The sequence below is a fragment of the Eublepharis macularius genome, chromosome 3 (genome assembly GCF_028583425.1).
Source record: "Eublepharis macularius isolate TG4126 chromosome 3, MPM_Emac_v1.0, whole genome shotgun sequence".
In the NCBI taxonomy this organism is placed as follows: domain Eukaryota; kingdom Metazoa; phylum Chordata; class Lepidosauria; order Squamata; family Eublepharidae; genus Eublepharis; species Eublepharis macularius.
In genome coordinates this window covers 3837189-3863150 of record NC_072792.1, presented here as the reverse complement: position 1 = coordinate 3863150, position 25962 = coordinate 3837189, and the positions used below count along the sequence as shown (strand labels likewise).

General features: G+C 47.9%; 1 protein-coding gene across 1 annotated transcript in view; it reads right to left on the bottom strand.

The window, feature by feature from the left end:
- The window catches only part of EPSTI1 (epithelial stromal interaction 1), a 78367-nt gene that overhangs the window by 50498 nt on the left and 1907 nt on the right, over positions 1-25962 (bottom strand). Inside the window, exons 2-6 of the mRNA XM_054973042.1 lie at positions 23692-23750; positions 17627-17710; positions 13072-13145; positions 12022-12105; positions 7283-7356 (exon numbers count right to left, since the gene is read on the bottom strand). Coding sequence (XP_054829017.1) covers positions 7283-7356; positions 12022-12105; positions 13072-13145; positions 17627-17710; positions 23692-23750 — 375 coding nt within the window. The remainder of the gene's footprint in view (positions 1-7282; positions 7357-12021; positions 12106-13071; positions 13146-17626; positions 17711-23691; positions 23751-25962) is intronic.

Here is a 25962-nt window from a genome sequence, read left to right as displayed (position 1 = left end):
TTTACACTACCCTATGAGTGCACCCCTTTAAGCATCCTGATGGCATTTATTATTTCAGAACCGCTGGGGAGGTGTTACTTTGCAAGCCATCCTGTTGCCCCCCCCCATCTGTGCAGCCAATCTGTGTCTTTGTTTCCAGCCCCCCCCCCCGCTTGAATGGGCGGATTAATAGAGACCATTAGAAAGGATCCTCACAGGCATTCAAAGTGTTTTTCCTACGGCACTCCAGAGAAGTGCCTGTTCACGCCTGCAGGCTAAATATGCTTTAGAAAAAAAAGAGCGAGAGATCAGATCTGGAACAGAACTGGACATGGCACTGAGAACAGCTCAAACACGCGTGCTTGGTTCTAGAAGATTTATTTGCAGCAAGTGTTTCCCCCCGCCCCCAGCCCCAACGCCAAACAGGCTTTTGTGGGGGCAATCTGCTGTCAGCAGGGGGACACCAGGGACTCTTTTAACCATGCGCTTGTTCTGATTTATGAAAAACATGTTGAGCTCTATGGCTAGAGAAGAGGCCATTTGGAAAGGTAAATTTGAACAGACTGCAGACAAAATGAGGACTCTCCACTGGAACCACGTGACGTTTTGGCAAGTTCGGCTGGTGCTGCAGAGACTCAGAAGCTGCCAGAGCAGCATGAGAGGGGCCATCCAAAAAGCGAACTGCCTGGCAAACGTGGCTCTTCCACAGCTGAGCAACCAGACCCAGCTCGGTAGCTTTCCTCTGCCATCTTTCACTTTTATGAAATCTTGGTATCTTATTCCAAATGGTGCAATTCTTAAAGCAAACAAACACAATTTTTAATATATTCTGGTAGGCAGAAAATAGGCTTTTGGTCAGGCTATCAGGAACTTGTTTCGGTGTGAGCGCTTCAGCATTTAGCTTGAGAAAAGAGCAAGAAAGAAGGTTGGATAATTCATTGTTTCATATTTCTTAAAAGATTACAACCGTCTTGATTGTTACTCTTTAGGAATGAGTTAAAAGCAAAGGATGTTTCAGTTTGGTCTTTCCACAACACTTTGTCCATTATAAGGTAAAGTCAAGAACCATCATGCACACATCCACGTTTGAACAAATATCCAGAGGAGCTAGCCGTGTTAGTCTGTAGTAGCAAAATCAAAGAGTCCAGTAGCACCTTTAAGACTAACCAATTTTATTGTAGCATAAGCTTTCGAGAATCAAGTTCTCGATCATGCATCTGACGAAGAGAACTTGATTCTCGAAAGCTTATGCTACAATAAAATTGGTTAGTCTTAAAGGTGCTACTGGACTCTTTTTGACATTTGAACAAAGACACTCAGCAATGTTCTCAGGCTCAGTGGAAGCAGAGGTAACTCTCAAAGTAGCGGCATACCAAAGGCTGCTAATAACTGACATTTCTGAGAGAAATTAAGGACAAAAGCAAGCCAAGGGATCACAAAAATGTCATTCATCTGAGGGAAAACAATCATGCAACAGGTATGCTAGCACACAGTCGCCTGAAACCAAAGGCCAGACCTCAGAACCAAACAGGTCCTCATTTGCTCCATGTCAGGGGTTAGCAGAAAGAACGGAAGATTTGTATACACTTACCGTGAATCTTCCTTTCTTAGTGGTCCAGGAGTGGGGCAGTCAGCACTAGTGGGTAGCTCCTCCTCCGTCTCTTGCGCAGGGCCGGACAAACTTGCGATCCTCGGGGGAGGGGCTCCCAGGATGACTCAGTTCCTTTCCAAGCCCGTATAAACCCCTTGAAGTCTCAGTCCAGCTCATTCCTGTTCTGGATCATAACTAACAACAACAGTCAATTAAAACATTCAATCCAACTGTCAAATTCTGGGTGAACTCCAGGAACTCTCCAGGATCCATGGACCTTGCCGGTGTCCTGTTCCCTTAGTATTAACCATAGACACTATTTCTGTATTTTCTGATTACTAGTCCTTCATATATATCTGTCTTTCCCCCTTATTTATTTATTTAGTTATTTCTATATTTTTAATGGGCGGGGTCTGACTGCCCCACTCCTGGACCACTAAGAAAGGAAGATTCACGGTAAGTGTATACAAATCTTCCGTTCTCCTGTGGTCCGGAGTGGGGCAGTCAGCACTAGTGGGATATACTCCTAGCAGTGTGCCCCTGGGTGGGTGTTCTAGGAATCCAGGACGTGCTGTAGCACTCTCCTGCCGAAGGCAGCCTCGGAGGAAGACATCCTATCTATCCTATAGTGTTTCGTGAAGGTGTGAACCGACCTCCACGTGGCCGCCTTGCATATCCTTTCCAGGGATGGGAATGACCTATAAGCTGCTGAGGTGGCTGCCCCTCTGAGGGAATGAGCCGTAATCCCTGCCGGGGGAGAAACATTCCTGGATCTGTAAGCTAGCACAATGCACTCCCTAATCCATCTGCTTAGTGTGGACAGAGAGACTTTCTTCCCCAGGGAGCTATTCCTGAAGGATACGAACATGCACTCCACTTTCCTTACATGACTGGTCCTATCTATGTAGAAACTTAGGGCCCTACGCACATCTAGCGTGTGCCATTCCCTTTCCTTCTCATGTTTGGGGTTAGCACAGAAGGAGGGCAGGATGATGTCTTCCCCCCTATGAAATGGCGTGTTGACCTTGGGGATAAACGCAGGGTCTGTTCGAAGCACTACTTTATCCTGGTGGAAAATGCACAATTCCTTACTTATAGACAGTGCACCTAATTCTGAAACCCTCCTGGCCGAAGTCAGGCCCACTAGGAAGATTGTCTTTAGAGTCAGATTTTTGAGGGAACAAGTCGCCATCGGTTCAAATGGCTCCCTGGTAAGGGCCTTCAGGACTAGGTTCAAGTTCCACGTAGGAAAACGATGCACTTGGGGTGGATTCAGTAGCGTTGTTCCTCTCAGGAACCTCTTAATATGAGGATGCGAAGCGAGCGATGCCCCTGACTGAGATCCCCTGATCGCAGAGATCGCCGCCACCTGTCTTTTGAGCGTACTGGTGCTGAGACCTTTGTCTAGACCATCCTGGAGAAAAACAAGGATCTGCGTCACCGATGCCGACATGGGATCCCGACCTTTCCCCATGCACCATTGGGAGAAACGCTGCCACGTTCTATTGTAGCTCTTGTTGGTCGAGCCTTTCCGCGAGGCGAGCATCGTCTCCACCACCTTCTCCGGATATCCTAGTTCCTTGAGCTGTTCACGCTCAACCGCCAAGCCGTCAACCTCAGAGAACCCGGGTTCGGATGTAGAATTTCCCCTTGTACTAGTAGATCCTCCTGGCACGGAAGGGTCCACGGGTTCGGGTGAGACAGCCTCTTGAGATCTTGGAACCAGGGCCTTCTGGGCCAAAATGGCGCGATTAGGACCACGTCCGCCCTCTGATCTATGATCCTCTGTATGACTCTGTGGATGATCTTCGTTGGGGGAAATGCGTACAGTAATCGGCGCGGCCACTCCTGGCTCAGTGCGTCTACCCCCAACGCCTCCGGTTCCCTGTACCTTGAGAAGAACTTGGGGACCTGCCTGTTCTTCAGAGAGGCAAAGAGATCCACCTCTGGGGTGCCGAACCTTATGCACAACTCCTGAAAGATTTGTTTGTTCAGTGTCCATTCCGAGTGGTCCACTTTGTTCCGACTCAGCCAATCCGCCAAGGTGTTCTGTTGTCCTGCTATATGGCTTGCCCTTATTGATTTCAAGTTCCTTTCTGCCCAGAGGAAGATTTCCTCCGCTTCTTTGCTCAGTTGCCTGGATCTTGTGCCTCCTTGTCGGTTTATGTAAGCCTTTGCCGTCATGTTGTCTGTGTGTATCATGACGTGATTTCCTTGGAGGGCATCCCTGAACTCCAAGAGCCCGTTCTTGATGGCCCTGAGCTCTAGCAGGTTTATGCTGGCTTTCTGTTCTTCCAGGAGCCATTCCCCTTGAGTTATCCTGTCCCTCATGTGTGCTCCCCATCCTATCAGACTGGCATCGGTCGTCACCGTAAGCCGGATTGGCTCCCTGAGCGGGGACCCCTCCCCGAATCTGTTGGGAACCAGCCACCAGCGCAGCTCCCTGTGCAGCGCCTCGGGAATCTCCACCAGTTTGTGCCACTTGTGGGTGATGACCCGCTGGTATGGCCGCAGGAATCTCAGAAGAGGTCGGGTATGGAACCTGGCCCATTGGAGCGTATCCTGGCAGGATACCATCATGCCTTGCAGCTTGGCCAAGAGCATGACCTCCACCACCCTTGTCAGTTGTATGTCCTGTATCAGCTCCCTGATTTTGTGCTGTCTCTCCAGAGACACAAAGGTTTTGTCCAGAACTGTGTCCACAATCACTCCCAGGTGCACAATTCTCTGTGCTGGGGCCAGCATGCTCTTTTGTCTGTTGACGATGAAACCATGGCTCTCCAGGCATTGTATGGTCAGAGACACTGCAGACTGTGCAGATCGCAGGGAGGGTGCCTTTATCAGGATGTCGTCCAGGTAGGGCGACAGCGCCACCCCCTGGATCCTGAGGAAAGCCACCAGCGCAACCAGGACTTTGGTGAAGACCCTCGGGGCGGACTTCAGGCCGAAGGGGAGGGCTCTGTATTGGTAGTGGCGTCCGTTGTAGGCGAAACGCAGATATTTCCTGTGCGCTGGGCGTATGGGGATGTGTAGATAGGCCTCCGATAGATCTATGGAGGCCAAAAAGTCCCCAGGTTGAATGGCTTCCGTAGTAGATTTCATTGTCTCCATCTTGAATTTCCTGGACCTGATGTGGAGATTTAGCCACTTGAGGTCCAGAATGGCCCTGACCTCCCCGTTCTTCTTCGGTACAGTGAAGAAGATCGAGTACACCCCTAACTTGTTGGAGTGTTTGGGCACTGGCTCTATAGCCCTGATTTGCAGCAGGTGCTTGATCGCCTCCATGAGTTGAAGATGTTTCAGCCGGGAGCTGTTCCGAGCCATTGGAATGAAGCGTCTCTTTGGGATTTTTTCGAACTCCAATGAGTAGCCCCTGGAGACCGTCTCCAGTACCCATTTGTCCGAAACAGTCTTTTTCCATTGGGGCAAAAATTCCTGTAGACGCCCCCCTATGTGACGAGGCATGCTGCAATAGTCATGCTTGGTTGGTCTTCTTCTGGGCTTTGGATTGGGAAGCTGGCTTTCTGTATGCGAAGGATCTATTGTCAGCTCTAGTCTTGGACTGCCATCTGCCCTTGAATGGCCTATCTGAAGTTGGCCTAGTTGATCTCTTGAAGTCACGAAAGGAGTGCCGTCCTTTATACTTCATCTCTTTTTTCTTTGACGGTAGAACCCTCTTCTTGTCTGAGTTTTCTACAAGATACTTATCCAGTGCTTGTCCAAAGAGCTTTTCCCCTGAGTATGGGATTGCTGCCACTTTGCTACGTGCTGGCGGGTCCACGTCCCAGTTCCGCAGCCAGGTGTTCCTTCTTGCAGCAACGTTGAAACCCATGGCCCTCGAGGACATTTGAAAAGAGTCCAGGGTGGCGTCTGCTGCAAATGCCGCGGCCAGGGCAATCTTTTTGACCTCATTTTTGACCTCCTTAGGTACCTCTCTGCCTGCTGCTGCCAGGTCTGAGGCCCATGTGAAGGCTGCCCTTGCAAACAGTGATCCCACAGATGATGATCTCAGGGAGGCCGCGGATGCCTCAAAATCTCTACGCAAGGCCTGCTCAATTTTCTTGTCCGATGGGTCCCTTGGCATACCCTCCGCGTCCATGGGGAGGACGGAGGTCGTCGCCAGACTTGAGACAGGGTCGTCCACTGCAGGGAGCTTGATTTTCTTGGCGTCATCTGGTCCCAGAGAATAGAATTTGTGAAAAACAGACTGATAGAGTTTAGGCTTAGCCGGGTTATCCCATTCCGTTCTCAGAACATCATGGAAGATGGCTGGCAGGGGCACCCCCGTGTGCTTCGGACCCACCTTGGGCAAGGCCCTCTCCAAACCTTGTGGATAGGCAGGTTCCATCTCAGATTTACTCACTGAGGACTGAGAGATTTCCAGTGTTCTCAGTACTTTTGCGAGCAGCTTAGAGTACATTTCCGGTGGAAAAAGCCTGGTCTGCACCTGATCAGCCTCCATCTCCTCTTCCTCTGACAGTTCCCCTTCCTCACTCCCTGAGGACTGCGAGGGTGAGTCTGGATCTTCCTGAGACTCATCAGAGGCACTAGAGTCCACCTCTGTCCATTTATCCAGCTTCCTTTTCTTTGATTTGGACAGGGTGGAGGACTCAGCCTTCTTTTTACCTTTGGAGGTACTTGGGGTTTTTCTCTTGGGGCCAGGCTGATCCCTAAGCTCTTTGACTGCACTGTCTATTCCCTTCCTGATTTCTTCCTGCAGCCAGGCCAATATGTTGGCTTTAGCCTCTGGTCCTGTGAGATCGGGTTCACTGCTCCCTGAGCTCTTCCCTTGGTTAGAGTGGGAGTGACTAGGCCTTTCTGATGCATCCATGCTTTCAGAGGCTTTCTGTTCGGAGGGGCCAGCCTGTGATGTCATTCCCGCCAAAAACGTGGTGCCTAAAGTGGGAGCAAACGTGGGCAGGCATTACCCCAATAGAAGCACAATTTCCCAAACTCACAGTGTTTAATTGGAGTAAATTCACGGGGTATTGCATTAGGAAGAGTTTCCTTAACCACCCCAAAAACGGAGCCACAAAACCCAGAGAGGAAGGTGTAGTAAGAGGCTGCTTCCCCCTCCCCCTCCTCCTGAAGCGTCTAAGGCCGCTTTTGCTCTCTGTGCTCCCAAACGGGGCCCAGGCTCGTTCTCCCCCCCCCCCCGCTCCACGGAGAGCGAAGGCCCCTCTGCGGGGTTGTATCACACTCACTGTTTTTGGCGCGCTCTCGGAGGCTTCTGCTGTTTTGGAGCCCTTAAGCTTCCTGCCAGCTCTGCGGCCGCCGAGTTTCCCGCCGCTTTTCCGTGCCTCCTCTGCAGCAACCGGGTCCTAGCTGGCTAGGATCGTCGGTTGTGCGACTCGCCTCCGCAGCTCCCTTGCCTCGCAAAGAACACTCAATCGGGAGTGGGGGGGGGCGGGGTGGAGGAACAGGTCCTTCCTTTCCCCAGCGAGTCAGCGCCTGAAGATTTGATTGAAGATCGCCGCTCTCTAAGAGCTCCGAAATTGCGTCCGCTCTGCTGAGCAGGGCCGGAAAAAACTGAGTCATCCTGGGAGCCCCTCCCCCGAGGATCGCAAGTTTGTCCGGCCCTGCGCAAGAGACGGAGGAGGAGCTACCCACTAGTGCTGACTGCCCCACTCCGGACCACAGGAGAAGCAGGCTCTTCATATTTGCTCTCTCAAGTGCTTTTAAAAAGCAGTTCCCTACTGAAGCTTGACTTACACATAGTTGTCTTCATCAAACATCTGTCTTCTTTGCCACTGTTCCTGCCTTCGTTTTTCTTCAAGTTTTTCAGCCTAGAATATTAAAGCAATACTATAGTTCATTGTGTGACTGATTTTCAGGCTGAAAGCGGAGGAACGCCTCCCCCTGGAACCCGAAAAAAAGAGACTGGACACTTTGTCTGGATCACACACACAGCTTTATTCCACATGAGATGTTGGAAGCCTTCTTGAGCCCCTTTGTAACACACCTGAGGCACTGCACAGACACTCAAAGCAGCAGGCGATCAGTCGCGCAATATTCAATTAATACGCAGCCGCCACCCAGAAGACAAATACGGAGAGCAGCAGCGGGCCAAACCACTGAAAGCCCCCAAGGCTGCTTTTAGCACATTCAGCTGATGAGGTGCCAGCAGAATTGGAACTGAACCCTGCCTCAAGCAAAACTGAGGTAAATTGGGATGTTTTGATGAAATGTGCATGGAATCTTGAGTTTTATAGGGCTACCCTTGTTAATTCATTAGTTGGGCCTGTGAACCAAACCCTAAAAGAAAAGAAATCCCACATTTAGTCAAGTGATGGTATATTTCTGGACTGTCACTCATGTGCATGCTTGCGACGACTGCTTTCCAGAGGATCTGGGAAGGAAGCTGTTATTAAAATGTGTCATTGTAGAAGGGTGCCCCTTCAGGAGCATTTTGTTTCTATTGTTGTCCTTTCCGGACGCTCAAGCGTTTGTCTGTTCAGCAGACACAACAATGTGTCTCTAATAATCCTTGAGTTTACATTAACTGGAGGTTGTATTACTGACATTCATGGACGTCCTGCTCCAGTAATATTCCCCTCTTCTACTGCTTCTTCCCAAGTGCCCCTCAAAGCTCATCATCCCTTAGTCACTTAATAATTGTAGAATTGATCTAGCAACATTGATCTAGAATTGATCAGCGAACTTCCTCAACACCTTGAGTGGAAGTCTCATGAGTCATCAGTCTGCTAGAGATTCGATCACGCACCTGGCAGATTCCATGGCCCATATGTGCTAAGAAAACACCTACGTAGGCAGGAGTCCACAGAACATCTTGAAAGCTTAAATAGGAGCCACATTGCAAGAAGTTCTGCATCTTTAGAGTGGTGTATTTGGCAGCACAGATGGCTGGGTACTGGTCAACAGGAATGCTTGATCCTGAGCCTTTTTCCAGGTCATCATGGACTCCTGCTTTCAGGAGCAGACAAGTTAGGGGTGTCAAGTCCAACCTATTTTATTAGGCACTCTGAGAGATCTTGAGATCATAACGCTGAAGTTGAGGGAGTGTTCAGAAGAGTAACCTGAGAATTCTTGGGTGGTAAACGTATCAGTTTTCATTTGAAGTTTGAGATAAACCCCAGAGCTCTTCCAGGACTTTCAGTAAGAAAAAGAACACACCCACCACTCCACCGGCACAAGGCCCTCTCTTGGGTCTTGACCAAGAATATTTGCGGTATGGCTGCTGAGAGATCATCCTCAAGGAGCACATCTTAGTGGTCCCATGATATGGACAGAACCAGGGCTTTTTTTCAGCTGGAATGCGGGGGAACGGAGTTCCGGAACCTCTTGAAAATGGTCACATGGCTGGTGGCCCCTCTAAACTCCCCTCTGTCTGGAGATCAGGGGGTGGGGCCACCAGCCATGTGACCATTTTCTCCAAGGGCAACCTACTGAGTTCCACCACCTCTTTTCCCAGAAAAAAAAGCCCTGGACAGAACCACACAGAGAAGTCTTTAATTTTTCCAATTTTTTTCCAAATCTGGTAGGAGTAGTTACCAGCAAGGGAAAAAAAGGTTCATTTTGTCAAAGTAATTGAGCGCTACTTGAAATTTTCTACACCTCAAGGCGAACAGAAGTGAAGTAGAAACTTCTCTACAGCAGAAGTATTTGCTGAAGGCTCCAATAAGATAATGGCTTTTTCTCACAACAGGACTTCATTCTCTAGAATAACTGCTCAGTTTAGCAGCATCTAAGACTACCGGAAGAAATACAATTTGGTCATCTTCCACATGCATGCATGCACCCCAAGTCGTGAGATACTTCACTATTACCTTCAAATTTGTAAGAATTATAAATGTAAACTGTTAAGTAGCACTGCAGAGTTACAAAGCAACACAAAATAACAGAAGGCAGCTGCCTGAGAAAGTTTCTCCCATGTTATGGAAATACATTCCTGCAGATCAAACCCAAATATAATTTCCCTTCTTCTATCTTCACCTCCCCACCCCCCAGTTAAGGAATATCCACATTTATCTCAAGACTTTATCTGTCTCTTAGCAACTCAAGTTCTACTTTCAGCAACCATATATTGTGAAAGTGGGAAAATTATTTCTGATCATGTTCCAATGGAACGTCAACTTCAAGTTGGGAAATTCCTAGAGATCTGGAGGCAGAGCCTGGAGAAGGTGGAGTCTGGAGACGAGAAGAAACCTAGTAGGGAAGCGATGCTTCAGGTTTCTCCCTCTGAAGATGACAGTTCATCTGTGGGGACTGATTTCTGTAGTCTGGAGACTGCTTGCAATTCTGGGAGAAATCCAGACCCTGACTGGAGGCTGGCCTGAAGCGGAACCGACATGAATGATCCTTCTGAAGCAACACAAAATTTTGTCATGGAAGTTTGATGTTTCTTTAATGAATGGCCCAATATTCTACGGAACAACCAACCAGCAAACAGCTTTGCCTCTTGAGATCAGTCAGCCAAACGCACCTTTTGAAAGGGACCTTCTAGGTTTCTCTGAAGGTCTTTGAAAAGGAGGAAGGATTCTCCTTCGTTTTTTAAATGAAAAAAGAATGAGCTAAAAAGTTTAACAATTAGAATAAAAATAAGAAATAGAAACGGAAAATTATTTTGATCCTTCACAATTAAAGATACCAATAGGAAATCCATACATGCAAGTAGTAAACTAGTCTTTATTAAATCTGTATCTGACAGCATCAAGTCTGTACATGAAATAAATTTTAAATATTTATCTCTATTGTTATTTTTTCTGTAAGTTTAGTTTTATAACATTATAACTGACATGTTTTTAAACAGATTGCTTTAGTAGTTTCTTATTAGAAGTTAAAAATCTTTACTGGAGTTGGAAGGGGGACATTTAACAAAAAGTAGTAAACTATTAATTGAAAAATTATTATTGGTTGTTGGGGGTTTTTATTATTATCCCTCAATTTCAGCATTGTAATATTGAAGATCTTCCTGAAAAGATTTGAGCAAAATTTAAGATCCAGTAGCACCTTAAAGACCAACTAGCTTTCAATCTACGTCACTGCTGTAGCTTCAATATATCCTTTTTAGGGCAAATCAGGCACTAAACAGATCTGCTGATGCAGAGGAACTCCTACAAACTTGGAACCGCTTTGGTGATCAGAAGCAGGGCCGGCATTGAGGTGGTGAGGCGGGTGCTGAGGCGCCAAAGGGGGCGCCGGAGGGGGTGCCAGGGGTGGAGGTGCGCACCACAGAGCTAGCATGCCTGGCCTGCAGCTGCTGCAGCCGGCCGGCCCCGCACTGCTGCCGCCGCTGCCAACACACGCCCCCAGCCGGGCACAGCAGCTGTGACCCAGGCACGGCAGGCGTCCAGGGCGGCATGCAGAACCTCCCCAGCCACCCGCCGTGCCCGACTGGGAGCACGGGCAGCCCCCGCGCTCCATTCCAGCCACCCGCCAGCCAATGGGGCCGGCTTGCTGTGTGATGATGTCATCATGCAGTGATGTCATCACACAGTCTGGGGGGGAGGGTTAGCGCGCACATAGGGGCAGCCACAGGTGCCAGAAACCCTGGCGCTGCCCCTGATCAGAAGAGTTGAGTTGAGGTTACTTGCATGATTTTATATATATTGTTCTTTTAAAAGCAAAACCTGGCTCTACTAATTCTTTTTAATGTCAATGAAGTTATCTTCAATACGCCGGAGAGAAAGGGGTCACGGCAGCCCATGGGGCTGCACAGCTAAGAAAACAGCATTTCTGGGGCAAGCTGAGTATCAGGCGAGTATTTCTTTTCGCTGCCACGCAATTACAAAGGAAGCCAGCAGAAAGCGGGTCACCCAAGACAAGACTTTTTCAGCACAGACGGCACTGCGGGCAGCCATCACCCACATGGAGTGGGTTATGAAAGAGAACTGGAACCCAGAGCACTGAGCCCTCAGGTGCTCTTTGGACCGTATCTTTAATCCACTTCCAAGAGTTATTTCTATTGGGCTGCATTCAGGCAACGGGGAAAGGGCTAACTTACTCACCTGTAAGAGGAAGTTATGTTGCATGCCGAGGCCTCTGTCATGCCATTAGCTGGCAGATCACACGTCACATGACCCCAGCCAATTAAACCATCAGCTGAGAGGATCTCCCCAAGGTAAGATGTCATTGGAAGAGTTTGATTCAAGGCCATGGACAATCACGGCAGTGTTGCCGTCTAACAATCATTCTTAAATGGCATCTCATCCCTGCCGCTGTATTCCTTGAATACTCACTACCCCACGCCCAGCGACAGAGACGGTTCGATCCAAAACAAACTTTTAATGAGGCAAAGGTAGAAACACGCTCAGAGATTAGGGCAGGACTCTGACGCTTCGTTTCCATCTTCCTTTCGAAAAAGGTTATGAATACTGCCATTGACACAAACAACTTTTCTCTCTCACGCTCACACACACACACACTTATGTGCACACTGATCTCATGAGGGGGAGAAAGTTGTCGTTATGGCCTGGCGAACATTGTCTTACTTTCTCTCTTTGAAGTGCTTTCTTCTTCAAAAGCTCTGCTTCTTCAGCCTCTCTCTTGCGCCTCCCATAGTCTTCTTTTTTCAACTAAAGTGAGAAAGAAAAATGGAGCGTCTGGTACAGTCTGTATTTCCCACAGAATGATCACCTGCCCTTGAAATAATATCAGGATTTTAAAAAATGATTTTGAAGCTTGCCTGGACGAACTGGATTTCCAGTGTCCAGGGCCCCTCATCCCTCTGAGGTGCCACGGCCTGAAATTCCACGGCCACTGATGGCCATTGAGCATTCCTACCAGAGAGCACCACTGCTTTGGAGTTCATTATTGGCAGAAGCACAGCTATCCTCACTGGCAGATGAGAAAAACTGGGGCAGGACAGGGCGGGCTTCCCCTGCCCCCCGCCCCTCTGTACCCGCCTTACGTATGCTGTGAGCCAGGGGAGCAGAAGAGCCTGTTTTCCAGGCCTGCCCCTCCCTCACCCCCAGCTGCAGCAGGGACTTGGCTGCTCCCCTCCATGACCAACCAGGCCCCTCAGACCACCACCTCCAACCATTTGGCAAACTATGTCATCTCATAACTTTAAGCACCATGGAAGACACAAGGAATCTTATTTGTTCAACCATTAACTTGGTGGCAGCCACAAGCAGCGTATTTGTGGACATTTCTGCAGTTGAATGCTCAAGATTTTTGTTTTTGGAAATATGTTGCTTAAAGACCAGCTTACCAGGATCTACAAAGACCCCACAAAAGTATTCCAGAGCCCGCTCTGCTGTCTCGTGTCGCCTCTTTGCCTCACAGGAATGCAGGCTGGACGCACACCTCGGAAGCAGAGGCTGCAACATTCTCCACGGCCATCAAAGCAGCGAGGTCTGCTGGACCTTGCTAATGGCACCCTATTTTCCCGCGGCTGTCATTCCAAGGCATCATCAATGCAGTCGGAAAAGGTTTATGTGTCTGTGCTCTCCTTTCTTGTAAGAAGAAAACTAAAGGTTAAGTTACATGAACCGGCCCGAGCAGGGGCCAAGTGAACAGACAGACACATTTTCCCTGACCTTTTGCTGGTATTTAGACTGGAAGTGCTCCAATTGCTGTTTTCGCCTCACTTCAGCCTCTGATGCTCTCCCACCTATAAAGACAAAATATTCTGTCAAACAGATAATGGATTAAGTTCACTTTAAACTAACGGCACCCAGTAAGTAGCATTTAAGCATTCTGTATATTAAAAATTCATAAATCAGATAGAGGCCTCCATTCAGATATTGATGTTATCCACCACCACCACCCCCAGTAAAATGGGGGCAGGGGTCTCAAGACAAAGACCTGTACCCTGAACTAACTTCAAGCCTCGTTCCAAGCCTCATTCCAATGCTTTGATGTTCAAGGCAGAAACTGCTTCAAACGTAAGGACAGAGAATGCTCAGCGTAAAAGCAATCCACACAGCCCCCCGGGGGTGCTGAATTGGTGGGGGGGGGATGTTGAGTGACAGGCAGAGTTGGCACCTGCAATCACCTCCCAAGCCAGACCCCAGGCAGGCTGCCAGGTCTTTCCGCAGTCCCACGTTGCAGCAGCACAAAGAGGGAGAGCCCATCTCTGCCGTTTGTTGGTGGCAGTGGAGCAGCAGCAGGGGGCCCTCTCTGGCCCCTTGGAGATGGGGAGGGGGGGGCTGCTGCTGCTGCTGCTGCACAGGCAGAGGCGCCCGCAGCATTCCTGGCACTGCTCCTGGCTCCAAAGACCTGACTTTATTCAGCCAATTGAAACCATTCACAACTTGGCTTTTGCTATTAAATCAAGCTAGGGAGAAGCATCCGTTCACCTCACTGAGCTATCCCAGGACTGCAAAATTCGAAGCCAGCTCTCTTCCACACCGCAGCCCCTCTCATTCTCTGAGCAGTCACCACGAGAGGTTGCAGTTCTAACCAGCCTCGGACCCCTGCATGGCCAGCCATGAGAAACTAACATTTACTAAAGCTTGCGGTAGTTCCGGCCATTTGCACAACAGGAGAAAGAGGAAGAATCTGTTGCTAATGCTTGATCTAGAACACCACAGACTTCCTAAGACAAATACAATCTATTGACAGTCTTCCAGAGAACACTATTTTGGCCACCATGGATGCTGAACTGCTATACACCAGCACCCCCCACAAAGATGAGCTCCATGCCATTAGGAACACCATCTCTGAGAACATGACAGCTGACCTCACTACCAAGCTCTGCCAGTTTGTCCTTGCCCACAACTACTTCAGATTTGGTGGCGATTTACTTTCGGGCCACCTGCATGGCACCACAGCATGCCAACATTTTTATGGCTGACTTGGACGGTGCTTCCTCAGCTCCCATTCGCTAACATCCCTCCTGTAACTGAGATTTACCAAGGACATTTTTATCATGTGGGCACATGGGAAAGAAGCAATGGAGGAATTTCACCAGGCCTTCAGCAGTTTCCACGCCACCATCGACTAGATCATGAATCAATCTCGACAGGAAGTACATTTTCTAAACACCACTGTACAAATACATGATGGGAGCATAAGAACCACCTTATACCAAAAACCAGGTGATTGCCAAATATAGCTACACCTTTTCTTGCCCCCAAACAGCTCCCCAACCTTAAACAACTCCTCACTCACAACAATGCATCTCCTAACATGGGCATGAACTCTACAGACCACGGCCTGCAATAAACCAAGATGCCAACTCTGTCCTTAGATTCACTCCAGCAACACAGCCCGAGCAGCACCAGCTATAGCGTCTCAGGCTCGTTCAGTTGTTCATAATCCAGGGTTATATATTCTCATTTATTATTATTGCAGCAAAAGCCAGTAAAACAAAATAAATCTGAGGTAAAAGATAAGTTATCACATCAAAGCATAACAATAAGATCAGAGCATTAGCAAGGGCAAGATTAATAAAATAAGAACAATAGAGATGAAAAGGGGGAAGGCCGTTATACCACATTTTCCGCTAAGAGGAGTCTGTGTTTCCTCATGGCTAAGGAACAAATTTGGCCACAGCATAAGTCACTGAACTCTGAGTGTCTTCTAAAAGGAAATTGCGCAAGACTTCTGGTCTGAAATCAAGAGAGGACTACAAGGGATTGAATCTAATCAAGAGAGACAACATAAGGCAAGCCCGTTCCTCTTGATAAAATTCACAGAGTAAGAGGTCATGAGTGACCGATTCCGCCATGTTGGACATGCAGGGGCAAAGGCGTTCATGCACTGGCACTCGAGCAAATTTACTCTGCAATACGGCAGAAGGAAGTGCCTCAAATCGGGCTCTGGAGAGAATGCCCATCTGTAGGGCTCATGAGTAGACGTGGGCACGAACCAAAAAAAACCCCAAACCATGTGATTAGTCGTTTGTAGCATTCCATGAACCACAAACCATGAACTTCTGACCTTTTCCCGGTTCGGGAACTGATTTGTGGTTCATGGCATTTCAACAGCCCCGCACTGGCTGCTGAAGCTGGTGTGGGGCTTTTGAAACAGTCGGCCTCTTTCTTCTGCTGCTCAGGCAGCACAAGAATGGGGCTATCAATTTCACAGACCCTGCACCGGTTTCAGCCCATCGGCTGAACCCACTGCGGGGCAGCAGGAGAAAGGGGCTGTCAGCTTCACTCACCACGCACCGGTTTCAGCCCATTGGCTGAACCCGGCGCAGGGTCTGTAAAACTGTCAGCCCCTTTCTCCAGCCACTCTGGCTGTCAGTTTCACAGATCCCGGGTTCAGCCAATGAGCTGAAACCGGCATGGGGGTCTGTGAAACTGACAGCCCGTTTCTCCTGCTGCCTGGGCTGTCAGTTGCACAGACCCCGCACTGGAACCAGTGTAGGGTCTGTAAAACTGACAGCCCGGGCAGCAGGAGAAAGAGGCTGTCAGTTTCACAGACCCCCATGCCGGTTTCAGCCGATGGGCTGGAACCGGTGCAGGATCTGTGAAACTCCGAACCAGCCACGGAATTCATTTGTTCCGTAAAAACGCGGTCCCACAGAACGCGTGTTTCTCTGCAAACGAACCAGCCGTTCCATATGGAATTTTGTTCCGTGGTTCATTTCGTGCCCATCTCTACTCATGAGTGATATTGAAAAGGTAAGGAGCAGCAATCAAATTGGGACTGGATTTTAAACATTTGAAGTTCTTGGGCAGCAGAGCTTCTTCATTTTGTAATTCAATGTCAAGTAGTCTCTGTGTAATGGTTGTTCTTGCCATTTGTAGGCTTCCATAAAAGAAATCTTCTGGAACTAAACTCTGTTTAATCTTATTAAGAATTTGTGTGGACCAAATAGGATAGGGGTCCGAGGTCAAAAGGTAAATTATTAGGCCCTTCGGACTGTAGTGAATTTTTAGCTAGAGTAATATTGCTTGTTCCCAGACTTTTGTTTTGACTCTGGGTAGACCGGCCTCTTGCCTGAGTATTTACATTGCGAGTGTTATATATACCATCAGGTGTCAGCAATGCCCTTCAACTCTCTATTTTGAACAAAGAGGTCAGTCCCTTAGCAAAAGAATGAACGGACATACATCTGATATATTTTTTAAAAACCCACAACATTCAAAAACCAGCAGGAGAACATTTTAACTTGGCAGGACATTCCATCGCTGACCTAAAAGAGCAACAGTTCTCAAGCAGAGAAAGTTTAAAGGAAAATTACAATGTGAGAGCACTGAAACCGAGTTTATTTTCAGATCTGGAACAACGGATACCCCAGCATTGAGTTGGGGACACAGGATTTTTCTCACACTATATAGATGCTAATTTTCTGCACTCTGGGCCCCTGCTGTATCAAGCTAATTATAACACGTATTATAGATAGCTTCCTGACACTCTAATTTGCAAATACCCTTCCCAACCTCCATCTGGATTATAAAGACTCCTTCCTTTTTCTCCACCTCATATCTGATGAAGGAAGCTTTGATTCTCGAAAGTTCATACCCTGGAAATCTAGTTGGTCTTTAATGTGCTACTGGACCCAGATCTTACTCTTCGACCACACACCAACACAGCTACCCACCTGAAGAAATACTGCACAAATATCCTAGTCTGATCACCACTCATGCCGAATGAGTCGTCACTTCGGCAATCATTTCATGTAATTTGATCAAGACTTTTAATCAAGTCTGGAAAGCACAAACCATTTTGTCTCCCTACATAACATTCCATAATTGATGAGAAGATGGATTCTATAATATCTGGCTCTTTGGACAATTAATAGACGTTTACTTCCTGGCAAGCAATGTTTTAAAAAGAATTGTGGAAATTTCAACCTTGAACCAATATACCATGCAATACTATTACATTAAAGTAGTCTGAATCTTCGACCATTAAAACTTCAGTTGCCCAAGAAGATGCAATAAAATTTGTATTTTGCACAACTGGGAAGAAAATTACTTTCATAGAATCATAGAGTTGGAAGGGGCCATACAGACCATCTAGTCCAACCCCCCTGCCCACTGCAGGATCAACTGTGATTCTTCACATCCCTCGTTAAAGCATTCTTCCACTTCAACCTTTTCAAGGGTATGGGGCTAAATGTAGTAAACTGGTAGGAGTATCCCCAAAAGGGTTGCCTCCCAAACAGACAATTGGCAGCACCTTAAGTAAACTTACCGAGCTTCTGGGGGATTAAATTAATTCGTCCTGGTCTGTGCTGCTCCTTCCACTTCTCCAGTTCTTCTAGTTCTTTATTAGCAACTGAAAAACAGTAAGAGTAATACAGACTTGAGTGTGGTGTGGAAAACATATAAATACACTAAAGAAGAGGTTTTCAGTCTGTCATATCTTACTCTGCCACAGTACCTGGATCCCACCACGACAGAAACAGAAAGTCTGTGTTATACATTTGCAGGCATTCTGCTATTATATTTATCATTTATGGTTAAGTTTTAAGCCTTATAATACTGCGTATCAACAGATGCAGCAAGTATGCTCCTACTGGGTAGTTTCTACATCATTTAACATGGCGTGTTAACTTGCTTGTGTTTTGTTTCAGCTCTGTATCATATTTGTTTGTTTTCAAATTTCTGCATTCCATATCCTATTGAATTGTTTACTGAATGTTCCAACCTTTGATTGTATTAACCAGGGCTCATTTTGAGGGGGAACGCACAGGAACACAGTTCTGGCAGTTCTCCAAAGAGGTCACATGTCAGGTGGCCCTGCCCACCTGATTTTCGGCCATTTTGGGCCCATTTTGGCCTGGATCGGGGCTGAAATGGCCCAATTCGGACCCAAAATGGCCAGGATCGGGCCCAAAACAGCCAAGATTGGTCCTGAAACGGCCAGGATCGGGCCTCTGATGGGTGGTGGATCACTCTCCCGCTCAGTAGCAGCCCAATCCTGACCATTTTGGGCCCCTTTTCAACCGTTTTCAGCCCCTTTTTGCCATTTTGGGCCCAATTTCAGCTCTGAATGGCCAGGATTGGGTCCAAAACAGCCAGGATAGATGCTGTCAGGGGGTGTGGCATATGCAAACCAGTTATGCTAATGACACACTTCTGGTGATGTCAAGGGGCGTGGCATATGCAAATCAGTTATGCTAATGAGTTATGCTGATGTGTTCCTGCAGCTCTTTTTCTACAAAATGACCCCTAGTATTAACTTACACTGTGTGACCCGCCTTGCGTCTCAGTGAGTATGTAAAAAAAAAAAAAATTAAGTGAGAAACATAAATAAAAAATAAATTTAATTTTAAAAAAATTGCAGAAGTGTTGCCAGGAGTAATTGTCACTGCTGTGGCTTTAAAACACAAACAAAAATAATAATTCCACTTTATACCCTGGTGCACCACCAGAGGGCGCTGCCATGGAGGGAAGCTTAGGCAAGGCACTATTTCCCTCCAGAAAGCGTGCCATAGTGGGAAGCCCAGGCCGGGAGCAGGTGGCAGTGCCCGCCTCCCGCTTTCACCCAGCCGGTATAAGGAGTGGAGCAGCGGCAATGCCCACCTCCACCTTAACCAAGCTGGTATTAGAAGCAGAGTAGGTGGCAATGCCCTCCCCGTCTTAATCCAGCTGGTATTAGGAACGGAACAGATGGCAATGCCCACTCCCCACCTTAACCCAGCTGGTATTCAGAGCAGAGCAGGTGGTAACACTCACCGCCTGCTGTCATGGCCCAGTCTGAGAGTGAGGTCTCCTCTGAAGGAGAGGAGCCTCGTGTAGCCAGCAAGGACTCCTGAGGAGAAGAAGAGTTCTGTGTAGCCAGCCCTAGCCCTGACTCAGAAGAAGCCGGCAATCAGGAGCAGCAGCTGCTGGCTGATCAAAGCCCACAGCCAGCAGCTGAGACACCAGCACCCTCTAGCCCCAATACCACAGGGGAAGCTCAGCCAGGAACTTCCACAGGGGAGGCTCAGTCAGGGACTGCCAGCACCACAGGGGAAGCCCAGCCAGGGGCTTCCACCCCCCCCCCAGGTTCACCCACGCCTACAGAGCGCCGCAGACAGCGCCAGAGACTGGAACTGCAGGAGAGACGGCGCAGTGCTCATCTCCTGAGCCAACGCCAGCTGCTGGAGAGCAACGATGAGTAGCATCAGGATGGAGCCCCAGCAGCTGGCTGAAAACCACACCTGGCTATAAAAGCCAGTCAGGAGTGACTGCCAGGCGTGGAAGCAACGTATCTACTGCCTGCAACCACTCTGTGTTCTATGAACCTTGCCCGTGCCTGCTTTTGGACCTGATGCCATCGGTGACTGACCTTGGACTGCGCCTGACCTCGCTCTTGGACTCTGGACTCACTCCTGGTATTATCTCATGCTCTGACCACCGGTTTGACTTGGCTTTCGCTCTTGGAACTCCCTTTTGACTTCGGCCTTAAGGTTTGGACTGGAACCACCTTGCTTGGGCTAGCACAGCCCGTGACACCTGCCTTAACCCAGCTAGTATTAGGAGTGAAGCAGGTGGCAATGCAACCCCCAACATTAACCCAGCTGGTATTAGGAACGGCGCACTTGGCAATGCCCAACCCCCCTTCACCCAGCTGGGATCAGAAGCAGAGCAGGTGGCTTTGCCCACCCACTGCCTTAACCCAGCTGGTATTAGGAGCGGAGCAGGTGGCAATGCCTACTCCCTGCCATCACCCATTTGGCATCAGGAGTGGGGCAGGTGGAAATGCCCACCTCGCTCCTTCACCTGGCTGAGATCAGGCACAGAGCAGGCAGCAATGCCCTTCTTCCCTTCACCCAGCTGGGATAAGGAGCAGAGCAGGTGGCAATGCTCGCCCTCTTCAACCTATTGGAATAAGCCACTGAGCAGGCAGCAATGCCCACCCTTTCTTCACCCTGCCAGCGTCAGGAGCCAAGCATGCAGCAATGCCTGCCTGTCATGGCCCAATCTGAGAGTGAGGTCTCCTCTGGAGGAGAGGAGCCTCGTGTAGCCAGCCAGGACTCCTCAGGAGAAGAGGAGCCCTGTGTAGCCAGCCCTAGCCCTGATTCAGCAGTAGCCAGCAATCAGGAGCAACAGCTGCTGGCTGATCAGAGCTTGCAGCCAGCAGCTGAGACACCAGCACCCTCTAGCCCCTACACCACAGGGGAAGCTCAGCCAGGGACTTCTACAGGTGCAGCGCAGCCAAGAGCCTCCACCCCCCCAGGCTCACCCACGCCCAAGGAACGCCGCAGGCAGCGCCAGAGACTGGAACTGCAGGAGAGACGGCGCAGTGCTCGCCTCTTGAGCCAACGCCAGCTGCTGGAGAGTGATGATGAGTAGTGTCAGGATGGAGCCCCAGCAGCTGGCTGAAAACCACGCCTGGCTATAAGAGCCAGTCTGGAGGAACTGCCGGGCGTGGAAGCAACGTGTCTATTGCCTGCAACCACTCCGTGGTCTGTGAACCTTGCCCGTGCCTGTGCCTGCTTTTGGACCTGACACTACCGGTAAATGACCTTGGATTGCACCTGACCTTGCTCTTGGACTCTGGACTCACTCCTGGCGTTATCTTGTGCTCTGACCACCGGTTTGACCTGGCTTTTGCTCTTGGAACTCCCCTCAGACTCTGCCATTAAGGTTTGGACTTGAACCACCCTGCTTGGGCTGGCCCAGCCCGTGACACTGCCCCCCGCTTCAACCTGCCAGAATCAAGAGCATAGCAGGTGGCTATGCCCACACCCCCTTCACCCAGCTGGGATCAGGAGCAGAGCAGTTAGTAAAGCCTACCGCCCACCTTCACCTGTCAGGATCAGATGTGGAGGAGGTCATGCCTTTTCCTCCCTTCACCCAGTGGGGAACAGGTGGCAATGCCCGCCCCCCTTCACCCAGCCGTAGTCAGGTGCAGAACAGGCGGCAATGACCCCCTTTACCTGCATGTATCATGTATGGAGCAGGTAGCAAAGCCCACCACTCCTTCACATGGCCCAGATCATGTGTGGAGCAGATGAGAATGCCCACCCCCTTCCTTCACCAGCTGGAATCAGTGGCAGAGGAGGAGTGAATGCCCACCTGCCCGCCCTCCCCTTTCTAGAGCCCGTTGTATTTTTTTCCCCCACAATGGGCTTTGTTGCTAGTAATAAATTTTTAAAAACTGCAGTAGCATTACTGGGATTTAGGGAGCGTGCATTCTTGTTAGAAATGTCCCCCTGGTAGCTCACGCCTACGACACAAAAGGATCGTCTCACACCTGGCAGAAAAAAGATGACGTAGGAAGAGCTTCAAGACAGATCCCACTTATCCGCTCAACGGATTCAAGAACCACCAAACCCCCTGTAGCAGAGTCACCAACGGCAGCAACTTCCACTCGTATGTTCTTGTAAGCAAGCATCCCATCAAAAATCTGCACGCAGAGCAAACAGGTGCCTGCTATGGCTGCCCCCAGTGACAGGCCCATTTAGACGTAAACTAGCATCGTTTCCTTGGACTGCACAGTGTTTACATTACAACCAGTTACAAAGCTCCAACAACTGAGGCACTTCACAATGCTCTCACTGTGGTGGCAGAAATGACGGGGTGGAAAACTGAGCCCGCTTGCAGGAAGGGCGGGCTATATGTTGAAATAAATAAATAAATTCCATCGGGGCAACTTTCTGGAAGAAACACAAGACTGCAGAAAACTTCACATAATGCTTTCAGCACGGAATGGCATGACTACAGAAGCACAACTGAACTGCAAGAGCAATGAAAGGGACACAAAGGTAGGAGCATTTTATGACTAGCTAACCCAGACCAGCACATCAGTCCATGCTTCAGCTGCATCAAATGCGGCATGTCAAACCATGCGCAACTGCTTCGGATAGCCAAGAGACCCCATTTTTTACTAAAAGAACACGGGGCAGCTCCGCTATGAATTAATGATGGATAAAAAAGGAAATGTAAAAACCTGGCAAGAAATCCAAGTTCAAGGCAAAAATATTCCACGGCTGATGTATCATCCAACAGTATCAAGACTAAAGGAACAAACTCTTAAAGAACGTGGTAGATTGAGAGAAAAAATGCAGTATGAACTATTACTATCGGGAGATCAGAAGCATCTTCCCCAAGTTAAAACTTGTATGATAAAATGGATGGAAAACTTCAGAGAAACTATCCCGATGAACGTATGGGAAAATGTATGGACTAAGGACATAAAATTTACAGATTGTCAGTTATTGAGAGAGAATTGGTATAAAATGTTTTTTAAATGGTACACTATCCCCAAAGACATTGTGAGAATTAGTAAGGGTTACAGTGGACACTGCTGGAAATGTGAAAGCATGGATGCAACATTTTATTATATGTGGTGGACCTGTAAGAAAACATGAAAATATTGGATAAAGACAGGGCTTCTTTTCTGGGAAAAGAGGTGGTGGAACTCAGTGGGTTGCCCTCAGAGAAAATGGTCACATGGCTGGTGGCCCCGCCCCCTGATCTCCAGACAGAGGGGTGCGGAGGGCAATCTCAACTCCCCTCTGTCTGGAGGGGGCGGGGCCACCAGCCATGTGACCATTTCCAAGAGGTTCCAGAACTCCGTTCCACCATGTTCCAGCTGAAAAAAAGCCCCGGATAAAGATACATGAAGAGATGCAAAAGATTCTCAAACTTAGATCTGAATTAAATCTGAAAAATATGCTCTTAAATATCCTACCAACTAATGTTAGGAAAGAACAGGGAGATCTTTTCCATTACATGGTGACGGCAGCAAGAGTATTATTTGCAGCGAAATGGAAAACAGATTATCTGTCCTGGTGCGTTAAGAGTGGAGAAATAAGATTCATGAATAAGCATCAATGACTAAACTCACTACCTATCAACATAACAGACCAATAGCCAAATTTTGGGGGAAATGGAAGGATCTCTTTGACTATTTAGGTAGAAATTAGTGTTAATTAAGGCAACTTAGTATAAAGACAAAGCTGATACTGTAGTTTGTAGAGGTGAAACTAACCAAGGAGAGGGAAGGAGAACTAGTATGCAACTATGTTTCGGCATATAAAATTTTGAAAGTATTCCTTTATTAGTTTAATGTGAGTTTAAGTGTAGTGCTTGTACAAGTCTTAAAACAATTCTATATGCACTGTTTATATAAGATTGTATAAATCCCAATTCAATTTCCAATCTAGTATTTGTATAATCTTTTATTATGCACTTTCTATTTTTACATATTCTTTTTTAAATAAAATCTTTTTAAAATTAAAAAAAGAACACTCGCCTGAGGGGGGGGGGGCTATATCTTGTACAGAAGGGGCACAACAGCTTACCTCCAGTTCATATACTTACTTCTCTGTAACTGATCCCTTCTTGCAAGGTTGGGCGGTATCACGACATATGCATCCTGACTAGAGAGAGAAAGAGAGAGGAAATTAGACATTACCACTTGACGATTCATTCAATAAGATGCAAAAGAACCTTCAAAGGTTAGGAGCAAGCAGTTAGATTTTAGAAGCATATCCAAATAGGGGAGTCTCAATTGGTTAACTTGTAAGGAATTTTTATATATTAACAGACTTTCAACTCGGTTTGTTCAACTGGAGTGACTCAAAAGCAGCTCTCAAGAGTCCTTATACTATTAGATTTTTTTGTGTCTGACAGCAAGTTACACGGCAAAACCCTGGGCTGGATATGGAGAACAAAGAAAATCTACCACTGAGACTTCTAAGGCATGCTGGATCCGCGATGCACACAGTGGCCAGCCTCCCCAAACAGGAAATTTGTTTTATCTCTGATCAGTTGGCAAACTGCCAAAGGTTTTTGCTTTTGGAGGAGCTGCCTAAAAGCAATGGGTGGGACCAAGTCCCCCTCACAGCTTTATTTTTAAACAAAGTTTCATACCTTAGTTAAGTAAGCTGGTTTCGTGCCAGGCACCACCCAAACCATCTGCCAGGATGAAGCCTGCCTAATTCACAAAGAATTACAGCAGCAATGAGTCAGAGCCAGGCTACCAAGTGACGAATGACACCTGCCTGGCAAGGGAACAGACTCAGGTGTATTCCTCCCTGTTCACTTGCCATTCACTTGCGCTCCAGTTGATCAAGTGGAGAGCAAGTGAATGTCAAGTGAGCAGGGAGGAATACACGTGCGCCTGTTCCCTTGCCAGGCAGGTGTCATTCGTCACTTGGTAGCTTGGCTCCGAGTCTCTAAGGCTGCCCCAGAGGAGGAGGTCAGCCTCTGGGAAGGAGTGGAGCACATGGCTCCATCCCAGGATCATTCCATCAAGAAGGGTGGACCGTCTCAGCAGATTCAGCGGCACGTTTTCATTTTGTTAATGTTTCGCACCCTTGCCGCTTCTTGTCAAATTGTTAGCTGCCTTGAATCTAAGGAAATAAGGTGGGATATAAATATTTAAAACAGATAAAACTGTTTCCCCAGCTCCAGGAACCAATTCATTCAATGGGTACCATAAAGCACACAGAGGACAAGGGAGGCAACGCGGGTTCTCTTATGCCCAGCTTTCTTACAGCTGCAGACCAACAAACCTTTGCTCCGGTCAGGCAGATCCACTGACTGCGGCCGGAAAACAGAGAGCCCGCCTTGCATTGTAATCTTTTGCCCAGTCTGGGTGACGGTGGGAGCTTTATTGCTATTAAGTACTTTAGGGATGCAAGACCATCCACACTTACCTGTGAGTAAGTGCCACTGAGGCTTACTTCTGAGTAAATCTGATTAAGATCCCATGCTAATTCTCTCAGTGATTACAGTGGGAGAGTTAAGCATATGCCGTTTCCCTTTCAGGACAATGCTTAGCTTTGAATAGATTCTCTTATTATGCCCCTTCTATACTGTATAAAATAAAGTTTGCTAGACTATCTTTGTAATCCTATTTACTCCTTTCTAATTATTTCACTGATTTCAATGAGCTTAGACGGAAAGTAACTGCATAGGATCAAACTGTATTATTATGCTAAATATAATCATGATGTTAGAAATGTCAGATGTTTTACATTTTAGAAATATGTTACAACAAAGCTACCATAGCTTTGTTAGGCTTTTGCCACAAGATCTCACAGATGCCATAAACCGGGATCTGGACTATACCACTTTCATATGCAAAAAGAAACAACAAAGGGAGAAAGCCAGTGTGGTGCTTAGAGTGAAGAATTAGGATGTGGGAGACCCAGGTTCGAATCCCCACTCTGCCACAGAAGCTTGCTGGGCGGCCTTGGACCACTCACACATTCTCAGCCTAGGCTAGCCGACCTCTCAGGGTTGTTGTGAGGATAAAATGGAAGAGAGGAGAGTGATGTAAGCCACTTTGTGTCCCCCACTGGGGAGAAAACAAACCCTTCTGCACATAGAAAATTAAATAAAGAAAACCTATTAACAGCTTTGTCTGTTGAATTTCTACCTGCTGCATAACCATTTAAAACCCAGAACGTATGTATTTAGATGTATTAATAGGAGGTGGGTGGGTGGTACAGTATTGCTTAGCATGTCAGATTGGACTGGGCAGATCCTGGCAAGGTTGCCACTGCCTGAGGGGAAAGAACTTGTCCCTTTAATAGAGGCTTAACAGGATCTTATTTACCTCCTGCCATTAAAAGCTCCAAGGAC